The sequence below is a fragment of the Prunus avium genome, chromosome 6 (assembly GCF_965620075.1).
Source record: "Prunus avium chromosome 6, drPruAviu1.hap1.1, whole genome shotgun sequence".
Lineage (NCBI taxonomy): Eukaryota > Viridiplantae > Streptophyta > Magnoliopsida > Rosales > Rosaceae > Prunus > Prunus avium.
In genome coordinates, this window is record NC_142289.1 from 5,265,809 (window position 1) to 5,287,817 (window position 22,009).

At 40.2% G+C, this 22,009-nt stretch overlaps 3 protein-coding genes and 1 pseudogene across 3 annotated transcripts; all 4 read right to left on the reverse strand.

Annotated features, from left to right (window-relative positions):
* Positions 1-412: 412 nt before the first annotated feature.
* On the reverse strand, positions 413-4,276 carry LOC110762160 (receptor-like protein 6). The gene has a single exon (XM_021964767.2). It carries the CDS (start codon positions 4,007-4,009, stop codon positions 602-604), a length of 3,408 nt encoding a protein of 1,135 aa, XP_021820459.2. The 5' UTR covers positions 4,010-4,276; the 3' UTR covers positions 413-601.
* Positions 4,277-5,675: 1,399 nt separating this feature from the next.
* Positions 5,676-9,805, reverse strand: LOC110746832 (receptor-like protein 7). The gene is made up of 2 exons (XM_088255577.1): positions 6,266-9,805; positions 5,676-6,013 (listed from the first exon to the last, which is right to left on the reverse strand). Exon 1 carries the CDS (start codon positions 9,566-9,568, stop codon positions 6,362-6,364), a length of 3,207 nt encoding a protein of 1,068 aa, XP_088111703.1. The 5' UTR covers positions 9,569-9,805; the 3' UTR covers positions 5,676-6,013; positions 6,266-6,361.
* Positions 9,806-12,324: 2,519 nt separating this feature from the next.
* LOC110762158 (receptor-like protein 33) lies at positions 12,325-13,101 on the reverse strand. The gene has a single exon (XM_021964765.2). The coding sequence runs from the start codon at positions 13,084-13,086 to the stop codon at positions 12,325-12,327; it is 762 nt and encodes a 253-aa protein (XP_021820457.2). The 5' UTR covers positions 13,087-13,101.
* A 1,491-nt stretch (positions 13,102-14,592) lies between these two features.
* Positions 14,593-17,557, reverse strand: LOC110745837 (receptor-like protein 6; annotated as a pseudogene).
* Positions 17,558-22,009: the final 4,452 nt, after the last annotated feature.

Consider the following 22,009-nt stretch of genomic DNA (forward strand, 5'->3'; position numbering starts at 1 on the left):
TTTAAGACACATCTTTAGTAAATAGAACACAAAATAAGCTTTGTTGATCATGTATTTGTATCCGGTGAACACCAACATATTGTACGTGTGTTCTTCAATGTTTCCTTTTTGATTTCTACTTTTGTTATCCGGTCATTCTCATTTTTAGAATGTCTTTCTTTCTCTTTTTACTTTTGTTTTTTTAGAGCTATTGGGCATCATTTTTACCACAATGCTTCCAAACTGTCTGTTGGGCTTCAAGGCCCACGATGAGGTTCCCCTTCTGGTCTTGAGCGAGGAGAGGACCATATTTGTCCTATACTGTAAATTCGTTTTTAACGCCAATAACGACTCAGTTAATTATAAGAGCATTAATGGCATGCTTTTGTTCTTACCCTACAATGCAAAACTTTTAGACGCCTTTGTCATGTCGTAGTTTAAAGGCTCTCCATGTGTTTGATGAAATTCCTGACTGAAAGATTATAACACTATATATACAAGCTGTTCTTGTCCCACCATTTTGGGTTGGTAATTACGAAAGTATAACACTGAAAAAGAAAATTGTGAAGAGATGAAGAAGAGAAAACAAAAAGAAAGAACATAAAAAACAAAAAATGTGTGTCTATGGAGAAAATGAGTACGAGGAGGAAGAAGAAGATGAAATAGGTGGTGATAAATGGCATGTACAACTTGGGTCATGGATGGCCCTCTTCTTACTCATATCAAGTTTTGAACAAAACACACAATATGTACCCCGAAATCCTTTGTCTTCTGATTCATTCTCATCTGTATCACAGACTTCCATGATATACGCGCTCTCTTCTTCAAAATCTTCCTCCTCCTCCTCATTCCATTCGTTGCGAGTTTTGTAAGTAAATCCCATCATTGGAAGGATTACCAGAAGAATTCTGTCAATGCTGTCCTCCAACCAATTTCTTCCTTCCTCCCACAAGATTAAGAGGATAACAATCACTCCTGCTCCCACTCCAAACCCCACTCCAGTATATATGGACTGCCAATCAAACCCAATTCCTGACATTTTGTTTCGAGCCTTTTGTGATGCATCTGTTGACTCATTGTTATCACTGCGATCTACAGTCAAAGGCGGACCGAATAATCCTTTATTTCCTGCAAAGGATGCTGCTGGAAATGTTGAAATCTGAGTACTGACTGGGATCTTCCCGACCAGTTGATTGTATGAGAGATTCAGGAATGAAAGGAAAGTAAGACCTCCAATCTCTGCTGGAATTTTTCCATCCAATTTGTTCTTTGAAAGGTCTAACGACTCAAGTTGTCGTAGCTTACCTAATGATGATGGGATTGTGCCTGTGAGAGCATTACTGGACAAGTTGAGGCCATAAAGTGATTTGAGTTGTCCCACTTCCTCAGGTATTGATCCACTGAAGTTGTTGACGGAGAAGTCAATAGAGGTGAAGACAGTTAGAATCTTTACCAACTCCATCTCTAAACCTTTGTTGGTAACAGTTATAGCATCCTCATAATATACCCCGGTGAATTTTAGGACTCCAAATCGAAGGTGATTAAGCTCTGACATGGCATCATCGTCGTCACCCATCATTGCCCTCCAGGTTGTCAAGCATTTTCCTCGTATTTCACCACTAAAATTGTTGAGTGCTATGTCAACAATTTGAAGCATTGACCAGTTTCCATGGGGCTTGGGGCATCCAAAGAGCCCATAAAATTTGTTGGATCGCAAAACAAGAACACGCAAGGTGGAAATGTTCTTCAACAGGCAAGGAAACGTATCTGCTATTTGATTGTTTCCAAGGTTCAAAACCTCTAACATTGTGCAATTGGCTAGAGATTTTGGAAACTGACCTCCTATCTGATTGCCATTGAGGTCTAGAGTTTTTAAACTACAATGCTCAGGAAATTGATCAGGAACAGTGCCAGAAAGATTGTTTCTTCTCAAATTCAGTACTGCAAGAGTCCCACTTATTGCAGTCAAGCAGTTTGGAATCAAGCCACTGAGAGAATTATTTGAAACATCAAGAACCTGAAGATTTGTTGCATTGCATATAGATACTGGAATGATTCCATGAAATTTATTGCTTGAAAGAGAGAAGAATATAGTATAAGAAAGGAAATCACCAATGTCAGTCCGTATGCTAGAGTTAAAGTTATTTCTTGAATAATCTAGATAAATGGAAAATTGTGAAAAAAGGGGGATTTGTCCCTTAAGCTGGTTGGAATGAAGGTCAAGGACAGACAAACTAGAAGAAGTGACATTGAGGAGAGGACCTTCTAGAGTTTCCAGAGAGTTGTAAGAAAGATTTAGTTGAGAAAGATTATTGAGCCTCCAAATCCAGTTGGGTATCTCTCCATGAATCTGGTTTTGTGAAAGGTCCACAGTGCTTAAGTGGGATTGGTTTCTTAAGAAATCTGGGAATCTTCTCAAGTTGACAGATGCCAATTTCAATGTGGTAATTTGAGGAAAGGAAGAGTAAGAGGAATTGGTATCATTGTAATCAATTGACAATCTATTGTAGGAAAGATCAAGACTCGAAAGATTTTTCAGTTGTGGAAGACGATTAAGAGGAAAGGAGCCGCTGAAGTTGTTTGAAGAAAGTGAAAGAATCTTAAGCCCTTTGAGATTAAAGATAGACATTGGTACAGGCCCTTCCAACTTATTGCTACTCAAATCAAGGGTGTCCAATAGAAAGATACCACCAAATACAGGCAACTGACCAGAGAATTGATTGTTAGAAAGCTGTAGTTTCTGCAGCAGTGAAAGAGCAAATAGAGACGGTGGAATAGTCCCATCAAGTTGATTGAATCTCAAGTCGAGATTCACAAGATTAGTAAGGTTTTCCCAGTAAGAGGAATTAATCTGACCTGTTAGAAGATTGGATGAAAGATTTATTAGGGTCAGATTCTTGGCCATACTGAAGAATGGAATAGAACCATTGAACTTGTTCCATGAGAGGTCCACAGAAACCAATTGTGTAAGGTTTTCCATTGACCTTGGGATTGATCCAGTGAAATTGCAACTTGAAACATCTATTCTGGACAACATTTTGAGGTCGCCCACAGAGTTGGGAAAAAACCCTGTAAAATTTGCCCCACTTAGAACCAAGGAACGAAGTGATCCATTCTTTGGAAATTCTGGTAAAGAACCTTGAAGCTGTTGATTAACCGACAAGTCAATAGTCTGTAGTGTAGGTAACTGGAAGATCTTCTTTGAGAATGTACCATATAACCCAGAACTGCTGAGGCGCAAGGAAGTCAAATTTGTGAAATTTGAGAAGAACTCTGGAACTTGAGTAGACAAATTGTTGTTCTCTATACGAATCACTGAGAGTGAGTGAAGTTTCAGTAAGGAACTATCAAAAGGGCCTGAAATATTACAAGCGGACAAGCTCAACACCCTCAAGTTTAGCAGTGAGGATGATATAGCTTGGCACCACTCAGTCCCATGTGCTGATATATTCACACCATCAAGATGAAGTTCAACAAGCTCAGAAAAGTTGCGAAGGAGTACATTCAAATTTGGATTCTCAAGTTGCAGTGAAGGAGTTCCGGGAAAGTAAAGGGTAGATAAATCAAGAGTTACCAACCTTGTCAGAAGTGAAATCTCAATTGGAACTTGCCCTGCAAAGCCAGCATTTGACAGGTTCAGATATCTCAAACGGGTCAGCTTGTTGAACTCGGATGGAATCTGAGTATTGTTGAAGTTATTGTAAGCCAAATTCAGGTTCTCGATGTACTGCAGATCAAAAAGAGCACTTGAATTATCAAGTCCTCCTGAAATTGACTCGCTGCTTAAGTTGAGATGAGAAACACAGCCATCTTTGCAGGACACACCTTGCCAAGAGCAGTATTCTGAGCCAATTTTCCACTGCACAAGTTTTTTAGATTTTGCAGAGTCAAATTTGAGGCTGTTCTTCAATTGAAGCAACAAAGATTGCTGATCGCTTGGACATTGGCTAGATACCACAAATACATGGAAGCTGAGTGAAACATAGTAAATGGGCACGAAGAAAAGCCATGAAAGCAGAGGAATTCTCATTGAAAGCTCTGATAAGTGACACCCACACAAGAGGAAACAGAGCAGGCTAGGATATAAGCAACGGTCCCATGAAGGCAAAGATCCATGAACATGACCCTTGAGCTCCTGGATTTGAGCCGTTGACCAGACCAAAAATCTTGCAGAGGTAGCACGGAAGGGAGACTACTTGGAAGTTTTGAATGGGAGGCAGAACATGGAAGAAGACAAAACAGGGAGAGAATTGGGATGGATGAGTGAGAAGACTCAGAGCCGCGTTTGTTTGTATAATGTGGACTTGTTCTTGAGGCGGCCTTTCTTTATTGTATTTATCCCCACAGCTTTCTGACAGTCACTCCTGGCAAGTTGCAAACTTGGAATATTCAAGCCCAATTGCGTTTGTCTTGGTTGTTGACTTTCTTGTATTTATTGTGTAAAAATACCAATCCCATTTCTCCCTCTGGATTTGTGGGTAAATAAATCACATTTTTACTCTCGTGTATTTAACTCTTTAGTTTTACATTTTAAACTTAACCTTGGGTAATTTAAGACGTTCAGATGAAGTCTTCAATTCTGACCAAACGGTGGTTGTCTTACAAAATATTAATAATTCTTGTAAGGCGTGGTTGTTGCAAACCAGCCATCACCATCCTTAATTAATTAGGTTTGAAAATTAATTAAGCAGGATTAGTTGCATGTTTAAAACAGTATTTTAGGGACTAAATTATAAACTCCCCTGAATCCGAATGCCCAGAAAGTATGCATGTATAATCTCGTTCTTATTATGTAACAATTGTCAGAACCATTTTTCTTTTTAAATTTGTATATTGCGTGCAAAATAATACACCATGCAAATTTTAATTTGGAACGCGACATCCACGTAGTGAGAAAAATTGATTTTTCTGTACCAGAAAGAAAGATTAAATATTATTTGGTGTAAAAACATCGATGAGTCGGGCATCTTGGGTGGGAGGGTGATGGATATGGACAGGGTAGGGAGGCTTTATATCGACGAAAAGATGGACAAATTATTTATTGTTCTTAGAGTCATGCATGATTTTCAAACTAATTTCAATGTCATTGTTGGAAAAGAGTAAAGTCATACGATAAGTTTGACATTTAGCTACGGAGTTTGGTACTTCATCAATCTAAGCTAACAGCAGTCAAAATCTCATTAAAGGGTTGGGAAAATCCCACAGAAAAATTGAATGGCGAAAAAGAAAGAAAAAAGCCCTTGAAGAAAGAAAAATCAAAGACACCAAAATACAAGTACAACAATTGGAAGAAAAAAAACACATTCACACAGAATTATTGGATTCTTAGCAGGAAGTGATTAAATATTCTGTCAAAAACGGTCCCATGTTTGTTTTTTTGGTCAAAAACGGTCCCATGTTTTGTCCAACCCCCCACCTGCCCTGGTTTCCCTTAGACTAGGACACCATGAATGAGTTGAGCAGAGTTTTCCTGCCCGTTAGGCAACGGTAGAGATGTTGTCGTTGTTGGTTTAGGTGAATCTGAAATCTGAAGCTTAACAAAGGGACTGCAAATCTCAGCTATATGTAGCAGATAGTAATGCTCTTGTTGCTTATTTGTTTTTCTTTTTTCATGGCTTTCGAGTCGAGACGGTTTAATCCCATCCGTTGAAACTTCACAAGAAGGCAAATTGAAAGAAACAAGATAATCATTTTGTTTTGAACAAGCTCAGATTATTTGAGTACAAACTCAAAGAAACAAGCTAACATTTTGTTTCGACTGGGCATAAGTTGAACAAGCCCAGCTCGTTGATTTGAAAAGACAATAAAGGATGATGATCTGCTGTGAGAAGTCCATTACTTTTAAAAATACAAGATAATAGAAGGTCATTTTCCTTTACCACACTGCAATACCAAACGCAGCGGGTAGGGTCTGTCCACAAGTAGTTAGTAATGATTTGCTGATATGTGAATTTATGTAATGTTTGCTACATGCCACAAAAATAAAATATAAAAGATACATGATATTCCAAGACTAACTAGAGCACAATTAAATTAAGGGAGTTTCACTAAAATACCCAAAATGGGGGCTGAAATTATAAAAATACCCAACACCCAAAACACTTTATAAGCATACCCAAAACTCATCATTACACACACTCAAAACCCATTTATAAACATACCCAAAACCCATCATTACACACATACCCAAAACCCATTTTGGGTATGTTTCTATGTTTAAATAGTGCTTGGGTATTTTTATAAATACATGTCTAGGATTGGGTATTTTTATAAATATCTATTAAAGTAACTATGAAACCAGGAAGCACACTTCTGATTTCTTGGATCTCAAAATACGTTAGGCAAAACATGGATTCCCGATGCATTGTTCCTCATAATCAATTCAACGTTTCCACCTTTGATTTATGTGAACATGTCTTCGATGAATACCAATTCTTTCCTCCAACTGAGGGAATATCTTGAGAAGGATGTTATACATAGCTTTGTAATACCATTTACTCCATCTCTTGCACAACACAAGTGACCCAATAGCAATTCCAAAGCCAAATGTAAAACCAATTTCGACACTGATAACACCCCAATTAATCTCACGATGATGTCCAGAATTTGGTTTTACATTTGGAGCCTCGCTGGGATTATTGCATGTTATGTTCAACTGTATCCCACATAATCCTTTATTACCTGTGAATGAAGCTGCTGAAAATGTTGAAAGCTGAGCTGTGCTTGGAATCTTCCCAACCAGTTGATTGTTCGAGAGATTCAGGAATGAGAGGAAAGTAAGTTCGGCAAACTCTGCTGGAATTTCTCCGCCCAATTTGTTGCTCGAAAGGTCTATGGACTCAAGGTGTCGCAAGTTGCTTAATGAGGTTGGTATTGCACCTGTGAGAGCATTACTGTACAAGTTGAGGTCATAGAGCGACTTGAGTTGTCCCACTTCCTCAGGTATTGATCCATTGAAGTTGTTGCCGGAGAAGTCAATAGAGGTGAAGACAGTTAGAATCTTTACGAACTCCATGTCTAAACCTTTGTTGGTAACAGTTACAGCATCCTGATAATATACCCCGGTGAATTTTAGGACTCCAAATCGAAGGTGATTAAGCTCTGACATGGCATCATCGTCGTCACCCATCATTGCTTGCCAGGTTCTCAAGTCTTTTCCTCGTATTTCACCACTAAAATTGTTGAGTGCTATGTCAACAATTTGAAGCATTAACCAGTTTCCATGGGGCTTGGGGCATCCAAAGCGTCCATAAAATTTGTTGGATCGCAAAACCAGAACACGCAAGGTGGAAATGTTCTTCAACAGGCAAGGAAACGTATCTGCTATTTGATTGTTTCCAAGGTTCAAAACCTCTAACATTGTGCAATTGGCTAGAGATTTTGGGAACTGACCTCCTATCTGATTGCCATTGAGGTCTAGAGTTTTTAAACTACAATGCTCAGGAAATTGATCAGGAACAGTGCCAGAAAGATTGTTTCTTCTCAAATTCAGTACAGCAAGAGTCCCACTTATTGCAGTCAAGCACTTGGGAATCAAGCCACTGAGAGAATTATTTGAAACATCAAGAACCTGAAGATTTGACGCATTGCATATAGATTCTGGAATGATTCCTTGAAATTTATTGCTTGAAAGAGAGAAGAATATAGTATCATAAAGGAAATCACCAATGTCAGTCCGTATGCTAGAGTTAAAGTTATTTCTTGAATAATCTAGATAAATGGAAAATTGTGAAAAAAGTGGGATTTGTCCCTGAAGCTGGTTGGAATGAAGGTCAAGCACAGACAAACTAGAAGAAGTAACATTGAGTAGAGGACCTTCTAGAGTTTCCAGAGAGTTGCAAGAAAGATTTAGTTGAAAAAGATTATTGAGCCTCCAAATCCAGTTGGGTATCTCTCCATGAATCTGGTTTTGTGAAAGGTCCAAATTGCTTAAGTGGGGTTGGTTTCTTAAGAAATCTGGGAATCTTCTCAACTTGACAGATGCCAATTTCAATGTGGTAATTTGAGGAAAGGAAGCGGCAGAGGAATTGGTATCATTGTAATCAATTGACAAACTATTGTACGAAAGATCAAGACTCGAAAGATTTTTCAGTTGTGGAAGAAGCTCAAGAGGAAAGGAGCCACTGAAATTGTTTGAAGAAAGTGAAAGAATCAAAAGCTCTCGGAGACTAAAGATAGACATGGGTATAGGCCCTTCCAACTTATTGCTACTCAAATCAAGGGTGTCCAGTAGAGAGATACCGCCAAATACAGGCAACTGACCAGAGAATCGATTGTTAGAAAGCTGTAGTTTCTGCAGCAGTGAAAGAGAAAATAGAGACGGTGGAATAGTCCCATCAAGTAGATTGAATCTCAAGTCGAGATTCACCAGATTAGTGAGGTTTACCCAGTGAGAGGAATTAATCTGACCTGTTAGAAGATTGGATGAAAGATTTATTAGGGTCAGATTCTTGGCCATACTGAAGAATGGAACAGAACCATTGAACTTGTTCCAGGAGAGGTCCACATAAATCAATTTTGTAAGGTTTTCCATTGACCTTGGGATTGATCCACTGAAATTGCAACTTGAAACATCTATTCTGGACAACATTTTGAGGTCGCCCATAGAGTTTGGAAAAAATCCTGTAAAATTGGCCCCACTTAGAACCAAGGAACGAAGTGATCCATTCTTTGGAAATTCTGGTAAAAAACCTTGAAGCTGTTGATTACCCCACAAGTCAATAGTACGTAGTGTAGGTAGCTGGAAGATCTTCTTTGGGAATGCACCATGTAATCCAGAACAACCGAGGCTCAAGGAAGTCAAATTTGTGAAATTTGAGAAGAACTCTGGAACTTGAGTAGACAAATCATTGTAATCTAAACGAATGACTGAGAGTGAGTGAATCTTCAGAAAGGAAATATCAATAGGGCCTGAAAGATTACAAGCGACCAAACTCAACACCCTTAAGTTTGGGAGTGAAGAAGATATAGCTTGGCACCACTCAGTCCCATGTGCTGATATATCCACACCATCAAGATGAAGTTCAACAAGCTCAGAAAGATTGCCAAGGAGTACATTCAAATTTGGATTCTCAAGTTGCAGTGAAGGAGTTCCGGGATAGTAAAAAAAGTTAGATAAATCAAGAGTTACCAACCTCGTCTGGTGTGAAATCTCAATTGGAATCTGCCCCACAAAGCCAGCATTTGACAGGTTCAGATAACTCAAATTGGTCAGCTTGTTGAACTCGGATGGAATCTGAATATTGTTGAAGTTATTGTAAGCCAAATTCAGGTTCTCGATGTACTGCAGATCAAAAAGAGCACTTGAATTATCAAGTCCTCCTGAAATTGACTCGCTGCTTAAGTCGAGATGAGAAACACATCCATCTTTGCAGGACACACCTTCCCAAAAGCAGTAATCTGAGCCATTTTTCCACTGTGCAAGCTTTTTAGATGATGTAGAGTCAAATTTGAGGCTGTTCTTCAATTGAAGCAACAAGGATTGCTGATCGTCGTTGGGACATTGACTAGAGACCACAAATACATGGACGCTGAGTGAAACATTGTGAATAAGGATTAAGAAAAGCCATGAAAACAGAGGAATTCTCATTGGAAGCTCTAGCTAGCTGCTGATATGTGACAGCAATTGTGTTGAAGCACAGAATAGGCTAGGATATTAGTTTGCAAATGTGGCTTCAGCAGTCGTGGAAATAGAGGCGCTGAGGAAAACTGAGATAGTGATGGATATGGTGGCTTTGAATTAAATTTGTGGAAAATGTCACGACAACATTTGTGGTTTGCTTGAGTTGTTGACTTTGAAGTCTTTTGCCGTTACTTAAGGGCTCTATCACAATTAGGGGACTATTGACTATTGAATAAGTCGATGAATTTCTGGGTTGGAAGATGAAAATATTGATAAAGCTGAAGATATAGAGTTCATGAAAATATTGATAAAGTTTTTTTTTTTGGTCAAGTCAAACTCCATTCATTAAATATGAAAACACATTACAAGAGTTTGAAGGCTGAATAACATAGGCAGAAACAAAGACATAGGCCCAAAGGATTACAAAACATATTTTGAATACAAGCAAGGCCCACATACAGAGTTTCAAACCAAAACAACCCTAAAATTGAAAACAAGTTGCAGCCGCACCACCCACAGCAAAGCAGCCAAACCACCATAGCAAGTCCACAGCCACCAAGAGGGAGTCTCTGGTAACAAAGTGAACCAGAAGTACGAACGGAAGATGGGGGTGAACAAGCCACCCGCGCAAACTGCGCTCCCATAATCCAAGTAAATAGTGCATATTGCACTTTAAAGGCATCCTCATACCCGAACGCGCCGCCAAGTAAGAATGGCGGAGGAGGCATCCGTGAACACAAGGAGCAGAGGTCAGTGGTAGAGAGGTGGCGATAAGAGACAACAATAGACGAAGAACGTCCAGAAATGAGCATAAAGCCCAAGCAAAATCACCACAGAGGGTGAGGCAAAATCACCACAGAGGGTGAGGAGGAAACAGTAAAAGAAAAAGGGGCAAAACCAAAAACAAGGAGAGATTAACAGAGAGAAAGGAAGAGGAGGGAAGAGGGGGGAAGGGGCAGACCACCTCCCCCCCGGATGCGGCGCTGAAAGGTTGGGGTAGTTTTTTTCTCTGCTAGGGTTTTTTATATTGATAAAGTTTGAATTGTGAAATTGCTTGGTTCAGCTAGAGTCTACACTCCAGTGTTTCAAAGAAAAAACCCCGGGAGCGGGAGATTGAAACGCACCGTTTCATGACAGAGTAATCATGGATTAACTTGGGCCGGTTCATGGGTCATGTCTTTTGTGTGCGGTCCCTAATCAAACTCAGTTGGTCCATAACCCATCTAATTTATTAATTTTCTTTCTTTTTTATTTTGCAATAACCCTCTACTTTCAGAGTGATTATAGAATACTATGGTAGTACTGCCACGCGTTATAAACTCCCTATAATATAAATGGATATTTATTAATACTATTCCCTAAAAGAGAGAAAAACAAACAATATCGTACACCCATATTATAACACGTATACAAAATGTACACGTGACCATACTACTGTAGTATTTTATAATTCTATTAACTTTCAAAGATTGATTGATATATATTAAGTTCAATCAATCATTGTTGATATAAAATTTTCAGTTAAATAATCAATCATTGTTGAAAGAATTTTGATAATATTGATAAGGTGGGATGAATTTGAGCCATTTATAACAAAGAAAAACTAGCCGAGAACTTGGCAAGCACGTGTATAGTTTTGGGTCAAATATTATTCTTCTTCTTGGAATGTAATTAGAAAATAAGGACCGTGTTTGTAAAAGTTCTGTTTCTTAAACAAAACAATTTGAATAATTCATAACAAGTAATAAAAGTAAAATTTAAGTCCCATTTGTTGTTGTGAATTAGAACTCACTCACTCCCCTTTAGACCTTGTTGTTGATGGACTTTGGACAAAACTCAATGATGGATGAGTCTTACACACACACACTCAGAAAATAAACCAAGCACAAATGACACAAGTGTTTATAGAGGTTCAGCAATTTGCCTACATCCTCCTTGGTGATCCCCTTGAGAAATTTCACTAATGAAGATAGGTACAACTTTGGTTTACAGAAGAAACCCCCTTAGAACACTACCCTCACAATATGTTTCTCTCACACCCTTTGCTCAACACCTTGATACACTAGAGAACTCTCTCTTCCCTTTGGTTTTCACTTGACTCACTAGTTTCCAGCTACTTCACCTCTCTCTTGCTGTCTTGCTTCCTCTTCCCTTTAATAGACAAGTCTTTGGACTTGAGAAAAGACTCCTTCTTTCCTCCCACGTTCTGCCCTTGATTACCTGAAATGGACCACAGGTTGGGCAGACCAAAGGCTATACATTAATGGCTACATGTTCAGCCACCCTATATAGAACCATAGAGTAGGTACTCTTTGAAACAAGTCAACAACTGTCCTTAAATGCTCTCTCAACTTCCCAGCAGCTTGCCCCCTTTCATTTAAGTCTGGAGTGACCTAAAATGACCTTGCAAGCAGGTAGAAAGCGATAGCACCTGGATAGAGGAGTTGAATTTTCCCAAAAAATGAAACAACACGACCAGGGCGGCCGGTCGCTTTTGCACAGAGTCAAATTTTCTCTTCAGTGACCGGTCGTGTGAAGCTGGCGACCGGTTGCTCGCTGTTTTCGTTCCAGACTTGCAATCTGCCCATAAACGACCGGTCGCTTCTCCAAAAGCTTGTATCCCTTATGCGAGCCAATTTTCCAACATTTGTAACCTGGGCTTTTGATATGCTTAAATCCCAATTATTGAAACTTACACAAGAAGAAAAAAAATCATAATCCTTTCAACGTCTCCCCCTTTGATTTATGTGAACATGTCTTCGATGATTCCCAATTCTTTCCCCCAGCTGAGGGAATATCTTTAGAAGGATGTTATACATAGCCTTGTAATACCATTTACTCCATCTCTTGCACAACACAAGTGACCCAATGGAAACTCCAAAGCCAAATGTAAAACCAATCTCGACATTGATAATGCCCCAATTAATCTCATGATGATGTCCAAAATTTGGAAGGCTTCCATTCACTGTCAGTGGTGGTAATACTGATTTGTTATCGACCGTCAAAGGAGGCCCTGATAATCCTTTGTTACATGTAAAGGAGGATTTTGGAAATGTTGAAAACTGAGTACTGGTTGGGATCCTGCCTACCAGTTGATTGTTTGAGAGGTTTAAGAATGAAAGGAAAGTCAGCTTTGCCAACTGTGGTGGAATTTGCCCACTCAGTTTGTTCTGTGACAGGTCTAAGGACTCGAGTACCCTCATGTTACCAAATGAGGATGGGATTTCCCTTGTCATTGCATTTCCGGACAAGTTAAGGACATATAGTGATTTGAATTCTCCAATTTCCTTTGTTCCACTGAAATTGTTGCATGAGAAGTCAATCAAGGTGAAGATAGATAGAATCTTTAGCAGATCCATCTCTGAACCTTTGCTGGTAACTATTATACCATCCTCAAAAGAAAAACCAACCCTGTCTCTCCCTGATTCATGTGAAAATTCTAAGAATTTGACCTTTGTTAGGGAGTCATCTTTGTTAGCCATCATTGACTGCCATGTTGTCAAAGATCTTCTTGGTATTTCACCACTGAAATTGTTGTGAGCTAGGTTTATGATTTGAAGCATTGGCTAGGTGCCATTGGTCTTAGGACATTCATTGCGTCCGTAGAATTTGTTGGACTGCAAAACAAGGACACGTAAAGTGGATATGTTCTTCAACAAGCATGGAAAAGCATCTGCTAGATGGTTCTTTCCAAGGTTTAAAACCTGTAAACCTGTGCAGTTGGCTAGAGATTTTGGAAACTGACCTTCTATATGATCTTCACCCAGGTTTAGAGTGTCTAATTCACAATACTCTGGAAATTCAAAATTAGAAATAGTTCTAGTAAGGTTGTTTCTCCTTAAATTAAGTGCTCCAATAATTGCTTTTGTAGACAAGCATTGTAGAATCATGCCACTGAGAGAATTATTGGATAGATCAAGCACCCGAAGACCCCCATTGCATATTGACACTGGAATGTGGCCATGCAAGTTATTGCTTGAAAGAGATAGGAAGGAAGTATCGGAAGTGAGGAAATCACCAATGCTAGTTGGTATGATACAGCTGAAATTATTTTCTGATTAATCAAAATAGTAGGCATTTGGTAGGAAAATTGGGAGTTTCCCCCAGAGTTGGTTTGAATGAAGGTCAAGCTCACGAACATCAAGATTAAAGAAAGGAGCTTCTAGAGTTCCTTTCCTAAGGAGTTACAAGAGAGATTTAAGTCATAAAGATATTTGAAACTCCAAATCCAAAGGGGTATCTTGCCGTCAATCTGGTTTTCTGAAAGGTCCAAAGAGAATAATGCAGATTGATTTCTCAAGAAATTTGGGATTGTTCTCAATTTGTAAGAAGCCAAATTCAATGAAGCAATTTGAGGAAATGAGGAATATGAGGAATCAGTACCATTGTATAAACTCATCAAGCTATTGTACGAAAGGTCAATGTTTGTAAGATTTTTCAGCTGTTAGGGCCATTTTTTAGTTTTTTGTGTTGGGCCTTTTTAAAGTTAATTAGTGGTAATCATGTAATTTATAGGAACTTCAACACCTATATCTTATGTAATAAATGAGTTTTGGGTGTGTTTCCTAGTGAGCTTGAAGCAATCGTGACTAGTATTGTATTCAACATATAAGGAGTGTCGAAGACCATCAACGGAAAGGCACTGAAATTGTTGGAAGAAAGATGAAGTGATTCGAGGCCTCGAAAATTAAAGATAGACACAGGCATTTGTCCTTTCAAATTGTTGAAGCTAAAATTAAGGGTAACTAAGTAGGAAGAGATGTTAGGAAACTCGCTGAGTTTACCTGAGAATTGATTGTCGGAAAGTACTAGCTCTGGCAATAAGGGAAGAGAAAAGAGAGACGACGGAATACTCCCCTCAAGTAGATTGTCATTCAACTGGAGATGTACCAGATTACTAAGCTTCTCCTAGTGGATAGAACTAATTGGACCATTGAACATGTTTGACGACAAGTCCAAATAAACCAATTGTGTTAGGTTCTCCAGTGACTTTAGGATCCCGTGAAACTACATGTGAAAAGATTTATCGCGAAGAGCATTTTGAGGTTGCCAATAGAGTCTGGCATTAACCCTGAAAAGTTGGTAAAGCTTAGATCCAAGGACCTAAGAGATCCATTCTTTGGAAATTTTGGCAAGGAACCATGAAGTTCACCATTAGCCGCAAGGTCAATAGTTTGTAGAGTAGGCACCTGAAAGATCTGTTTGGGAAATGTCCCGCACAACTCACATGCCACGAGATTCAAGGAAGTCAACTTCGAGAAATTGGAAAAGAATAATGGAACTGGTCCGGAAATATTGTTGCCACCCTAGTTGAACTCCCTCAGGTTTGAAAAGTTGGCAAGAAATCCTGGAATTGGACCAGAGATTAGGTAATTATGATACAATCTATTCACGGATAGAGAGTGCTCAACACACTCAGGTTTGGCAGTGAAGATGATATCGCTTGGGACCAGTGAGTACCATGTGCTGGGATACTTACTCCATCAAGATATAGCTCTGTAAGCGCTGTGAGTTTCAGCAAGAGCATGCTTAAATTCGGGCTCTCAAGTATTGGATCACCATTGTCATACATATTAGATATATCAAGGATAACTAACCTTGCCAAGCGTGAAATCTCAATGGGAATAACTTGCCCAGAATAACCATTATATGATAAATTTAGATACCTCAAGTTGGTAAGCTTTCCGATTGCTGACGGAATGCGAGAGCCATAGCCAAACATGTTATCGGCCAAATTGAGGCTTTGAAGATGTTGAAGATTGAAGAGACTACTGGAATTGTCAATGCCACTAGAGATAGATTCTCTGCTAAGGTCAAGACTGTTGGTTTTTTTAGGACAAAAGAGTGATTTTATTTATTCAACAATGGATGAGTGCAACTGTACAAGGCTTTATAGAGCACTAGGCTTATTGGCCTTCAACAACTAGAAACTGTTTACTAGGCTTATTAGCCTTTTCACTCTTAGCTTTGTACAAGAGGCAACACCTATTTATAGTTAGCTTGATAGTTTTTCTTGAATCGACAATCTTTTTCCATATGCCCAAATCTTTTGGAGTTCCAGCATTTTGGTATGCCTCGGTACCAACAATCTTTCTCTTAGTGGCTTGTATTTTTGCATACCCGACACGGAGAATCGTCTTTCCTCTCCACAATTTCTCTTTTATTTTCCCAATTATTGTTGGGTTCATTTTCAACTTCTCTAGAATTTTCTTCAAATTTTCTTTCATCATCTTTAGAATTCTGAGACCTTAAATTTAGTTTCGACTGGAAGGCACTTTCTACTGGACTTTCATTTCGCCTACTCATTCTTTTTTCATATGCTTCTAGAGAGCCCATTGATTCTGTTACTGACATACTAGTTATATCTTTTGTCTGTTCAATGTCAGTTACTAGTGGATCATACTTATCAGTGAGACTGATAAGTATTTTTTCTACAATTCTTGAATCATAAATTTTTTCTCCATAGGCTCTCAATTGATTGATTATTTCTTTTACTCTAGCATAGTACTCTTGTGTGGTCTCATAATCTTTCATTTTAATGTTTTCAAAATCTCTTCTCAAAGTTTGTAGTATTTTTTTTTAAAATAAAAATAAAAATAAAAATAAACCAAAGGATTAGGCGAGATTAACTCCTCAGTATCGGTCATCGGATGCACAAACATCCACCACCCTCAAAGAGGGGACCAACACTCTGGAAGCCCCCCGCCCATCCCCTTGATCATAATTTATTAATAAGAAACAAAAACATAAAAGAACAACAGGGGGGACCGAACCAAACTCTGCAGAAGAGAAAGACAATGACAGAAATACACAACAACATGCTGACCTAAAGTTTGTAGTTTAACTGCACGTACCTTGGCATTTCCTTGAAACTCCTCCTTCAAAGTATCCCGTGCTTCATATTTGATGTTGTGGCTCCCATGATCCTTGGAAAAATAGTGTCATCCAAAGCTTGTTGCAGTGCAAATAGAGCGTTTGCATCCTTCTGCTGATCTTTCTTTTGTTGCTTTAACCGTTCCACAATTGGATTTTCTGGATTATTGAAGCCACTATCAACTATGTCCCATAAATCTTGAGACATAAAATAGGTCTTCATTTTGATGCTCCAGAAATCATAGTTTTCTCCAGTAAAGATTGGAAATGGGATAGAAGTTTGGCTAGTGGTAGACATGATGGAGGACTATATCGAACCCTTACACCCAAGGTGATCGAACTTTGCTATGATACCACTTGTTGGTTTTTCAGAAGGACAAAAGAGTGATTTTATTTATTCAACAATGGATGAGTACAAGGCTTTATAGAGCACTCGACTTATTGGCCTTTAACAACTAGAAACTGTTTACTAGGCTTATTGACCTTTTCACCCTTAGCTTTGTACAAGAGGCAACACCTATTTATAGACTAAGGCTGCCGCCATTGTCCAAGTTGGTGAACTTGGCTTCTTCTCATAGCCACTAGTTTACAATATAATATTACCTTATTACAAGATTTTTATTAGGACTTTTCTAGAAGCTTACAACAATTATCTCTTAAAGCTTGACTTTGTCAAAGTTGGTGGACATTGCTTGAGTTTTCTATTTTTTTCTATAATTTTCTAAATTCTTCAAGTGTGTATTAAATTTAACAAAGACGAACAACACACCCATGAGTACTGCAAGTAACACCAAGCCAAGAGCAACAGTCGGTACTCGAATTCCATGATATAACCTTGGTAGGGTATGAATCATAAGAATCTCCATTAAATATAAGGCTTTTCTTCAAATGGAGCAATGATAGTTGTTGGTCTTTAATACAGCGGCTGTGAACTGAAGGGATGGTTTTACCACAGATTGTTATAGTAGTGATATTTAAGAATAAGAGGAAGAAATATTGGAGGAAAGTTTTCATTTTGGATAAAACTATCTGGTTTTAGAGTTGCTGAACAGGGGAAGTGATGAAGAAATTGAGAAGGGTTGTGGTGGCTTTAATATGGTGGGATTGGGAAGAGGCTTCCTTGTTGAGGGTTGTTGCTTGCTTGACTTTGAAGTCTTCTCCCATCCCATCTGTTCACTCGTTTTTGATATGATCCTGTGATGGTATGGTAAAGTTTTTCATTGGCTCGAAAACCATTTATGGTCAACAAGTCAACTTTCTTTTGGGTATGAGCTTGCCACTGCTGGCGGTTTAGAACCCTAGCAGACTTTTAAAAAATAGATAACATGTGCCCTAAGCAATTGTGAATTTGGGTGAGGAATATCTCCCAAGTAAGTTCTTTTTCTTGCCTCAGACTGGTGAGGACTTCACAATTTTTCACAGTACAAAAACTGGCAGTTCTAGCCAAAATAAAAAACTGAAAAATGAGTTCAAACTATTTGAAATAATAAACACAAACTAACTATTGAACAAAATTAGAACAGAGAAAAACTGCCAAGTCTGGAAAGGCAGAACACTGGACATTGACGTCTGTCTGTTTTGGTGAACCGGGCTGGACTAGATTCATTTATACTGGGATTGCACGTCAGTATCTTCAACCGATGAGGTTCAGTTGGAAATTGATACCAATGTCGAAATTGGCAGAGCTTTAATATGTTCTGGCCATGGAGAGGCCGGCTGGCTGGGCAGAAAATGGTATTACTTCAACTTGAGTTGAGTGGAAGATGGCTGGATTGATGATTGCTTGCCTGGAGCTGCATCACAGCACCTGTTTTGCTTGATTGTGACTTAAGCAAAAGCTATTTTGGCAATTCTGAGCACCTGGAAATTTCCTGTAAATTTGTTGAGGTTTTCATATTATGAAAAACTCGAATTCTACTTGAATTGGCCTATGCTGAACCAAATTTATAACAAGAAAAGTCTTGTTTCATTTGTGAAAATGTTTCTCTTGAATTGGAATGAACCAAGTTCTAGCTGTTTGATTTGATTGCTTTAGAGTCTGAAGGCTTTTGAGATTTGAATGACTTTGTTCTTTCGAATTTGTCAATATAGTCTGAGAGTTTTGTCTTGATTGATTTTTTGGTTGTCTCTTAATCTGTTCACCACCTCTCATATTTATAGAGAACTATGGAATGAGAGTTTATTTAAAACTTTTAAAACTGGGTGGCAGATCTTTGAAAAGATTTTCCTTTTCTCTAATGCCCTAAAAAAGGGGAATTTATTGCTCTGGCAGAACTGAAACCATCAACAGTTGAACTCTGTTTGTACAATATCTGGACAAGCATTTCCAAGCTAATCCAAGCAAAGGGAAGGGAGTCCCACATCGAAAAAACACAAGAGAAGAGGACTCTCCCTTCCCTATAAAAGAAGACCCCTCTCCTTCAAATGAGGGAGAGGAAGAAAGAGGTTGGGCAGGCTACTAGGCCTCATGGGCTTACCCATGAGCCCATTTACAAGCCCACGAATCATCGGCCATCAGCCAGATCATCTGCCTTCGGCCAGCAGCCTTCGGCATCTGCCTTCGGCCATCAGCCTTCGGCATCTGCCTTCAGCCTTCGGTATTCTTCCTCTTCCCCTTGGGTCTAACCCTATGTACAATGTATACACACATTATTATGATGAGAACATACTTCTCTGTGGACGTAGCCCATTATTCGGGTGAACCACGTACATTTGTCTTCTGTATGCATGTCCATTTATTTACCGATTGCTCTTACATACTGAGGGTCCTCACCCTTAACATCCACCTCATCTTTAAGTTGGCCTACATACTACCTGTCTAGTTTTAGCGCAAACAGATTGGCGCCGTCTGTGGGAAACGACACAAAACGCTATGTCGTTCTCCTTCACGAGTGCTCTCGGCACCCTTTTCAGCCATGCCCTCGGAACCTCCTACCATCTGCCTTTGGCCTTCGGCACCCATCATCATTCGGCGCGTGCGATGTCTTCACATCCCCTAATGATTCAGCCTTCGGCATCGGCCATCAGCTTCGGCCATCAGCTTCAGCCTTCGGCATCTGCCTTCAGCCTTCGGCCATCAGCCTTCGGCCATCAGCTTCGGCCATCAGCTTCAGCCTTCGGCCATCAGCTTCAGCTTTCAGCCATCAGCCTTCGGCCATCAGCTTCAGCCTTCGGCCATCAGCTTCAGCCTTCGGCCATCAGCTTCGGCCATCAGCATCAGCCTTCAGCCATGCCGAACGGCACCTTCTAGGAGACACTTCTCCAGCGCCTTTTCTCAAAGCCATCAGCTTCGGCCATCAGCTTCAGCCTTCGGCCATCAGCTTCGGCCATCAGCTTCAGCCTTCGGCCATCAGCCTTCGGCCATCAGCATCAGCCTTTAGCCATGCCGAACGGCACCTTCTAGGAGACACTTCTCCAGCGCCTTTTCTCAAAGCCATCAGCTTCGGCCATCAGCTTCGGCCATCAGCTTCAGCCTTCGGCCATCAGCTTCGGCCATCAGCATCAGCCTTCGGCCATCAGCCTTCGGCCATCAGCATCAGCCTTCGGCCATGCCGAACGGCACCTTCTAGGAGACACTTCTCCAGCGCCTTTTCTCAAAGCCATCAGCTTCGACCATCAGCTTCAACCTTCGGCCATCAGCTTCAGCCTTCAGCCATCAGCTTCAGCCTTCGGCCATCAGCCTTCGGCCATCAGCTTCAGCCTTCGGCCATCAGCTTCGGCCATCAGCTTCAGCCATCGGCCATCAGCCTTCGGCCATCAGCCTTCGGCCATCAGCTTCAGCCTTCGGCCATCAGCCTTCGGCCATCAGCATCAGCCTTCGGCCATCAGCTTCAGCCATCAGCTTCAGCCATCAGCTTCAGCCATCAGCCATCAGCCTGCTGAAGAATGAGCTGAAGCAATGCTTGGCCAGTGCATTAATGACTACAAGTCCTCAATCAAGAAGTACCTCCTTAATCGGGAACTTGGGGGACTCCTGTTTGTACAATATCTGGCCAAGCATTTCCAAGCTAATCCAAGCAAAGGGAAGGGAGTCCCACATCGACAGAACACAAGAGAAGGGGACTCTCCCTTCCCTATAAAAGAAGACCCCTCTCCTTCAAAGGAGGGAGAGGAAGAAAGAGGTTGGGCAGGCTACTAGGCCTCATGGGCTTACCCATGAGCCCATTTACAAGCCCACGAATCATCGGCCATCAACCAGATCATCTGCCTTCGGCCATCAGCCTTCGGCCAGCAGCCTTCGGCATCTGCCTTCAGCCTTCGGCATCTGCCCTCAGCCTTCGGCCATCTGCCTTCGGCCTTCGGTATTCTTCCTCTTCCCCTTGGGTCTAACCCTATGTACAATGTATACACACATTATTATAATGAGAACATACTTCTCTGTGGACGTAGCCCATTATTCGGGTGAACCACGTACATTTGTCTTCTGTATGCATGTCCATTTATTTACCGATTGCTCTTACATACTGAGGGTCCTCACCCTCAACATCCACCTCATCTTTAAGTTGGCCTACATACTACCTGTCTAGTTTTAGCGCAAACAAACTCTATGGTGGTCTTTTCCTAGCTTTCCTGGCGAACAACTCTCTTGTTTCCTGTTTCATTTCTTGAGAAACAGATTCTGTTTCAATCTGTTTCAACGTAGAGCCTTCTGTGAGTGTAGAAGGGCAACTTGGCTGTCCTTTCCTTATGATCATTTTGAATGGTTTATGAGGAGTGTTTTTCTGGTTAACCTACTTTCATTAACTCCCCGTCACTTCCTAGTTGAGATTTTTGACTTTCTCCTTCACATGGGCCTTTCTTTGGAAGAGAAACTTTCCATAATATCTGCTTTTGGTTTTGATTTGATCAACGGTAGTGATTCATTCTTTGGTTTCTTGGAGATTTTTTGAAACTGAGCCCATTTATGTTTAACTGGTCCTCAAAGGTTTGGGCTTTCTAAAACTATCCGGGCTGATATCTGCATTTTTAAAATAAAGCCCAAAAAGTCCTTCTCCTGATATGGGCCCCTGCCAACTTGTCCTGGCGCGCGGGATTTGGGTCCAAACACCATCCATTTTCATTTTCAGTAATGAGGACAAATGAAAGGGAAGGAAAAGGGAGTTGAGCAGCACCGCATGTAGCAGACAGGGACTTGGAACCGTCACCTCTGAGGCCTTTTTTTTTTTTTTTGGTGAAATAAGGGAAACCCCCAGAAAACAACTAAGCCCCGCACATGAGTCGAGGCCTAGCAAGACCAAGAAAGTCATCCATCAACAGATAGCTAACCCAGACAGGAGCCTCATCAAAGAAGCAAATTGCCAAATCCAGATTATAACTCCAGTTTGCCAAACAATCGGCAACACAATTCTTTTCCCTGTAAATGTGGACAAGGTGACAAGTTCCAATTTGTCGCATGAGATCACAACAACTATGCACCAAAGCAGCAAGAGGATGGCATTGCAATGAATTGATTTGTTGAACAAGTGAGACAACAACAGCAGCATCCATTTCAATAGCAAGGTTAGTGACACCTTTTTCAACAGCAAGTTTTAGCCC

What these genes read in the sequence shown, in the direction of transcription:
- LOC110762160 (XM_021964767.2), bottom strand. Translation starts at nt 4,009, where the DNA reads ATGAGAATTCCTCTGCTTTCATGGCTTTTCTTCGTGCCCATTTACTAT.
- LOC110762158 (XM_021964765.2), bottom strand. Translation starts at nt 13,086, where the DNA reads ATGATGGCTAACAAAGATGACTCCCTAACAAAGGTCAAATTCTTAGAA.
- LOC110746832 (XM_088255577.1), bottom strand. Translation starts at nt 9,568, where the DNA reads ATGAGAATTCCTCTGTTTTCATGGCTTTTCTTAATCCTTATTCACAAT.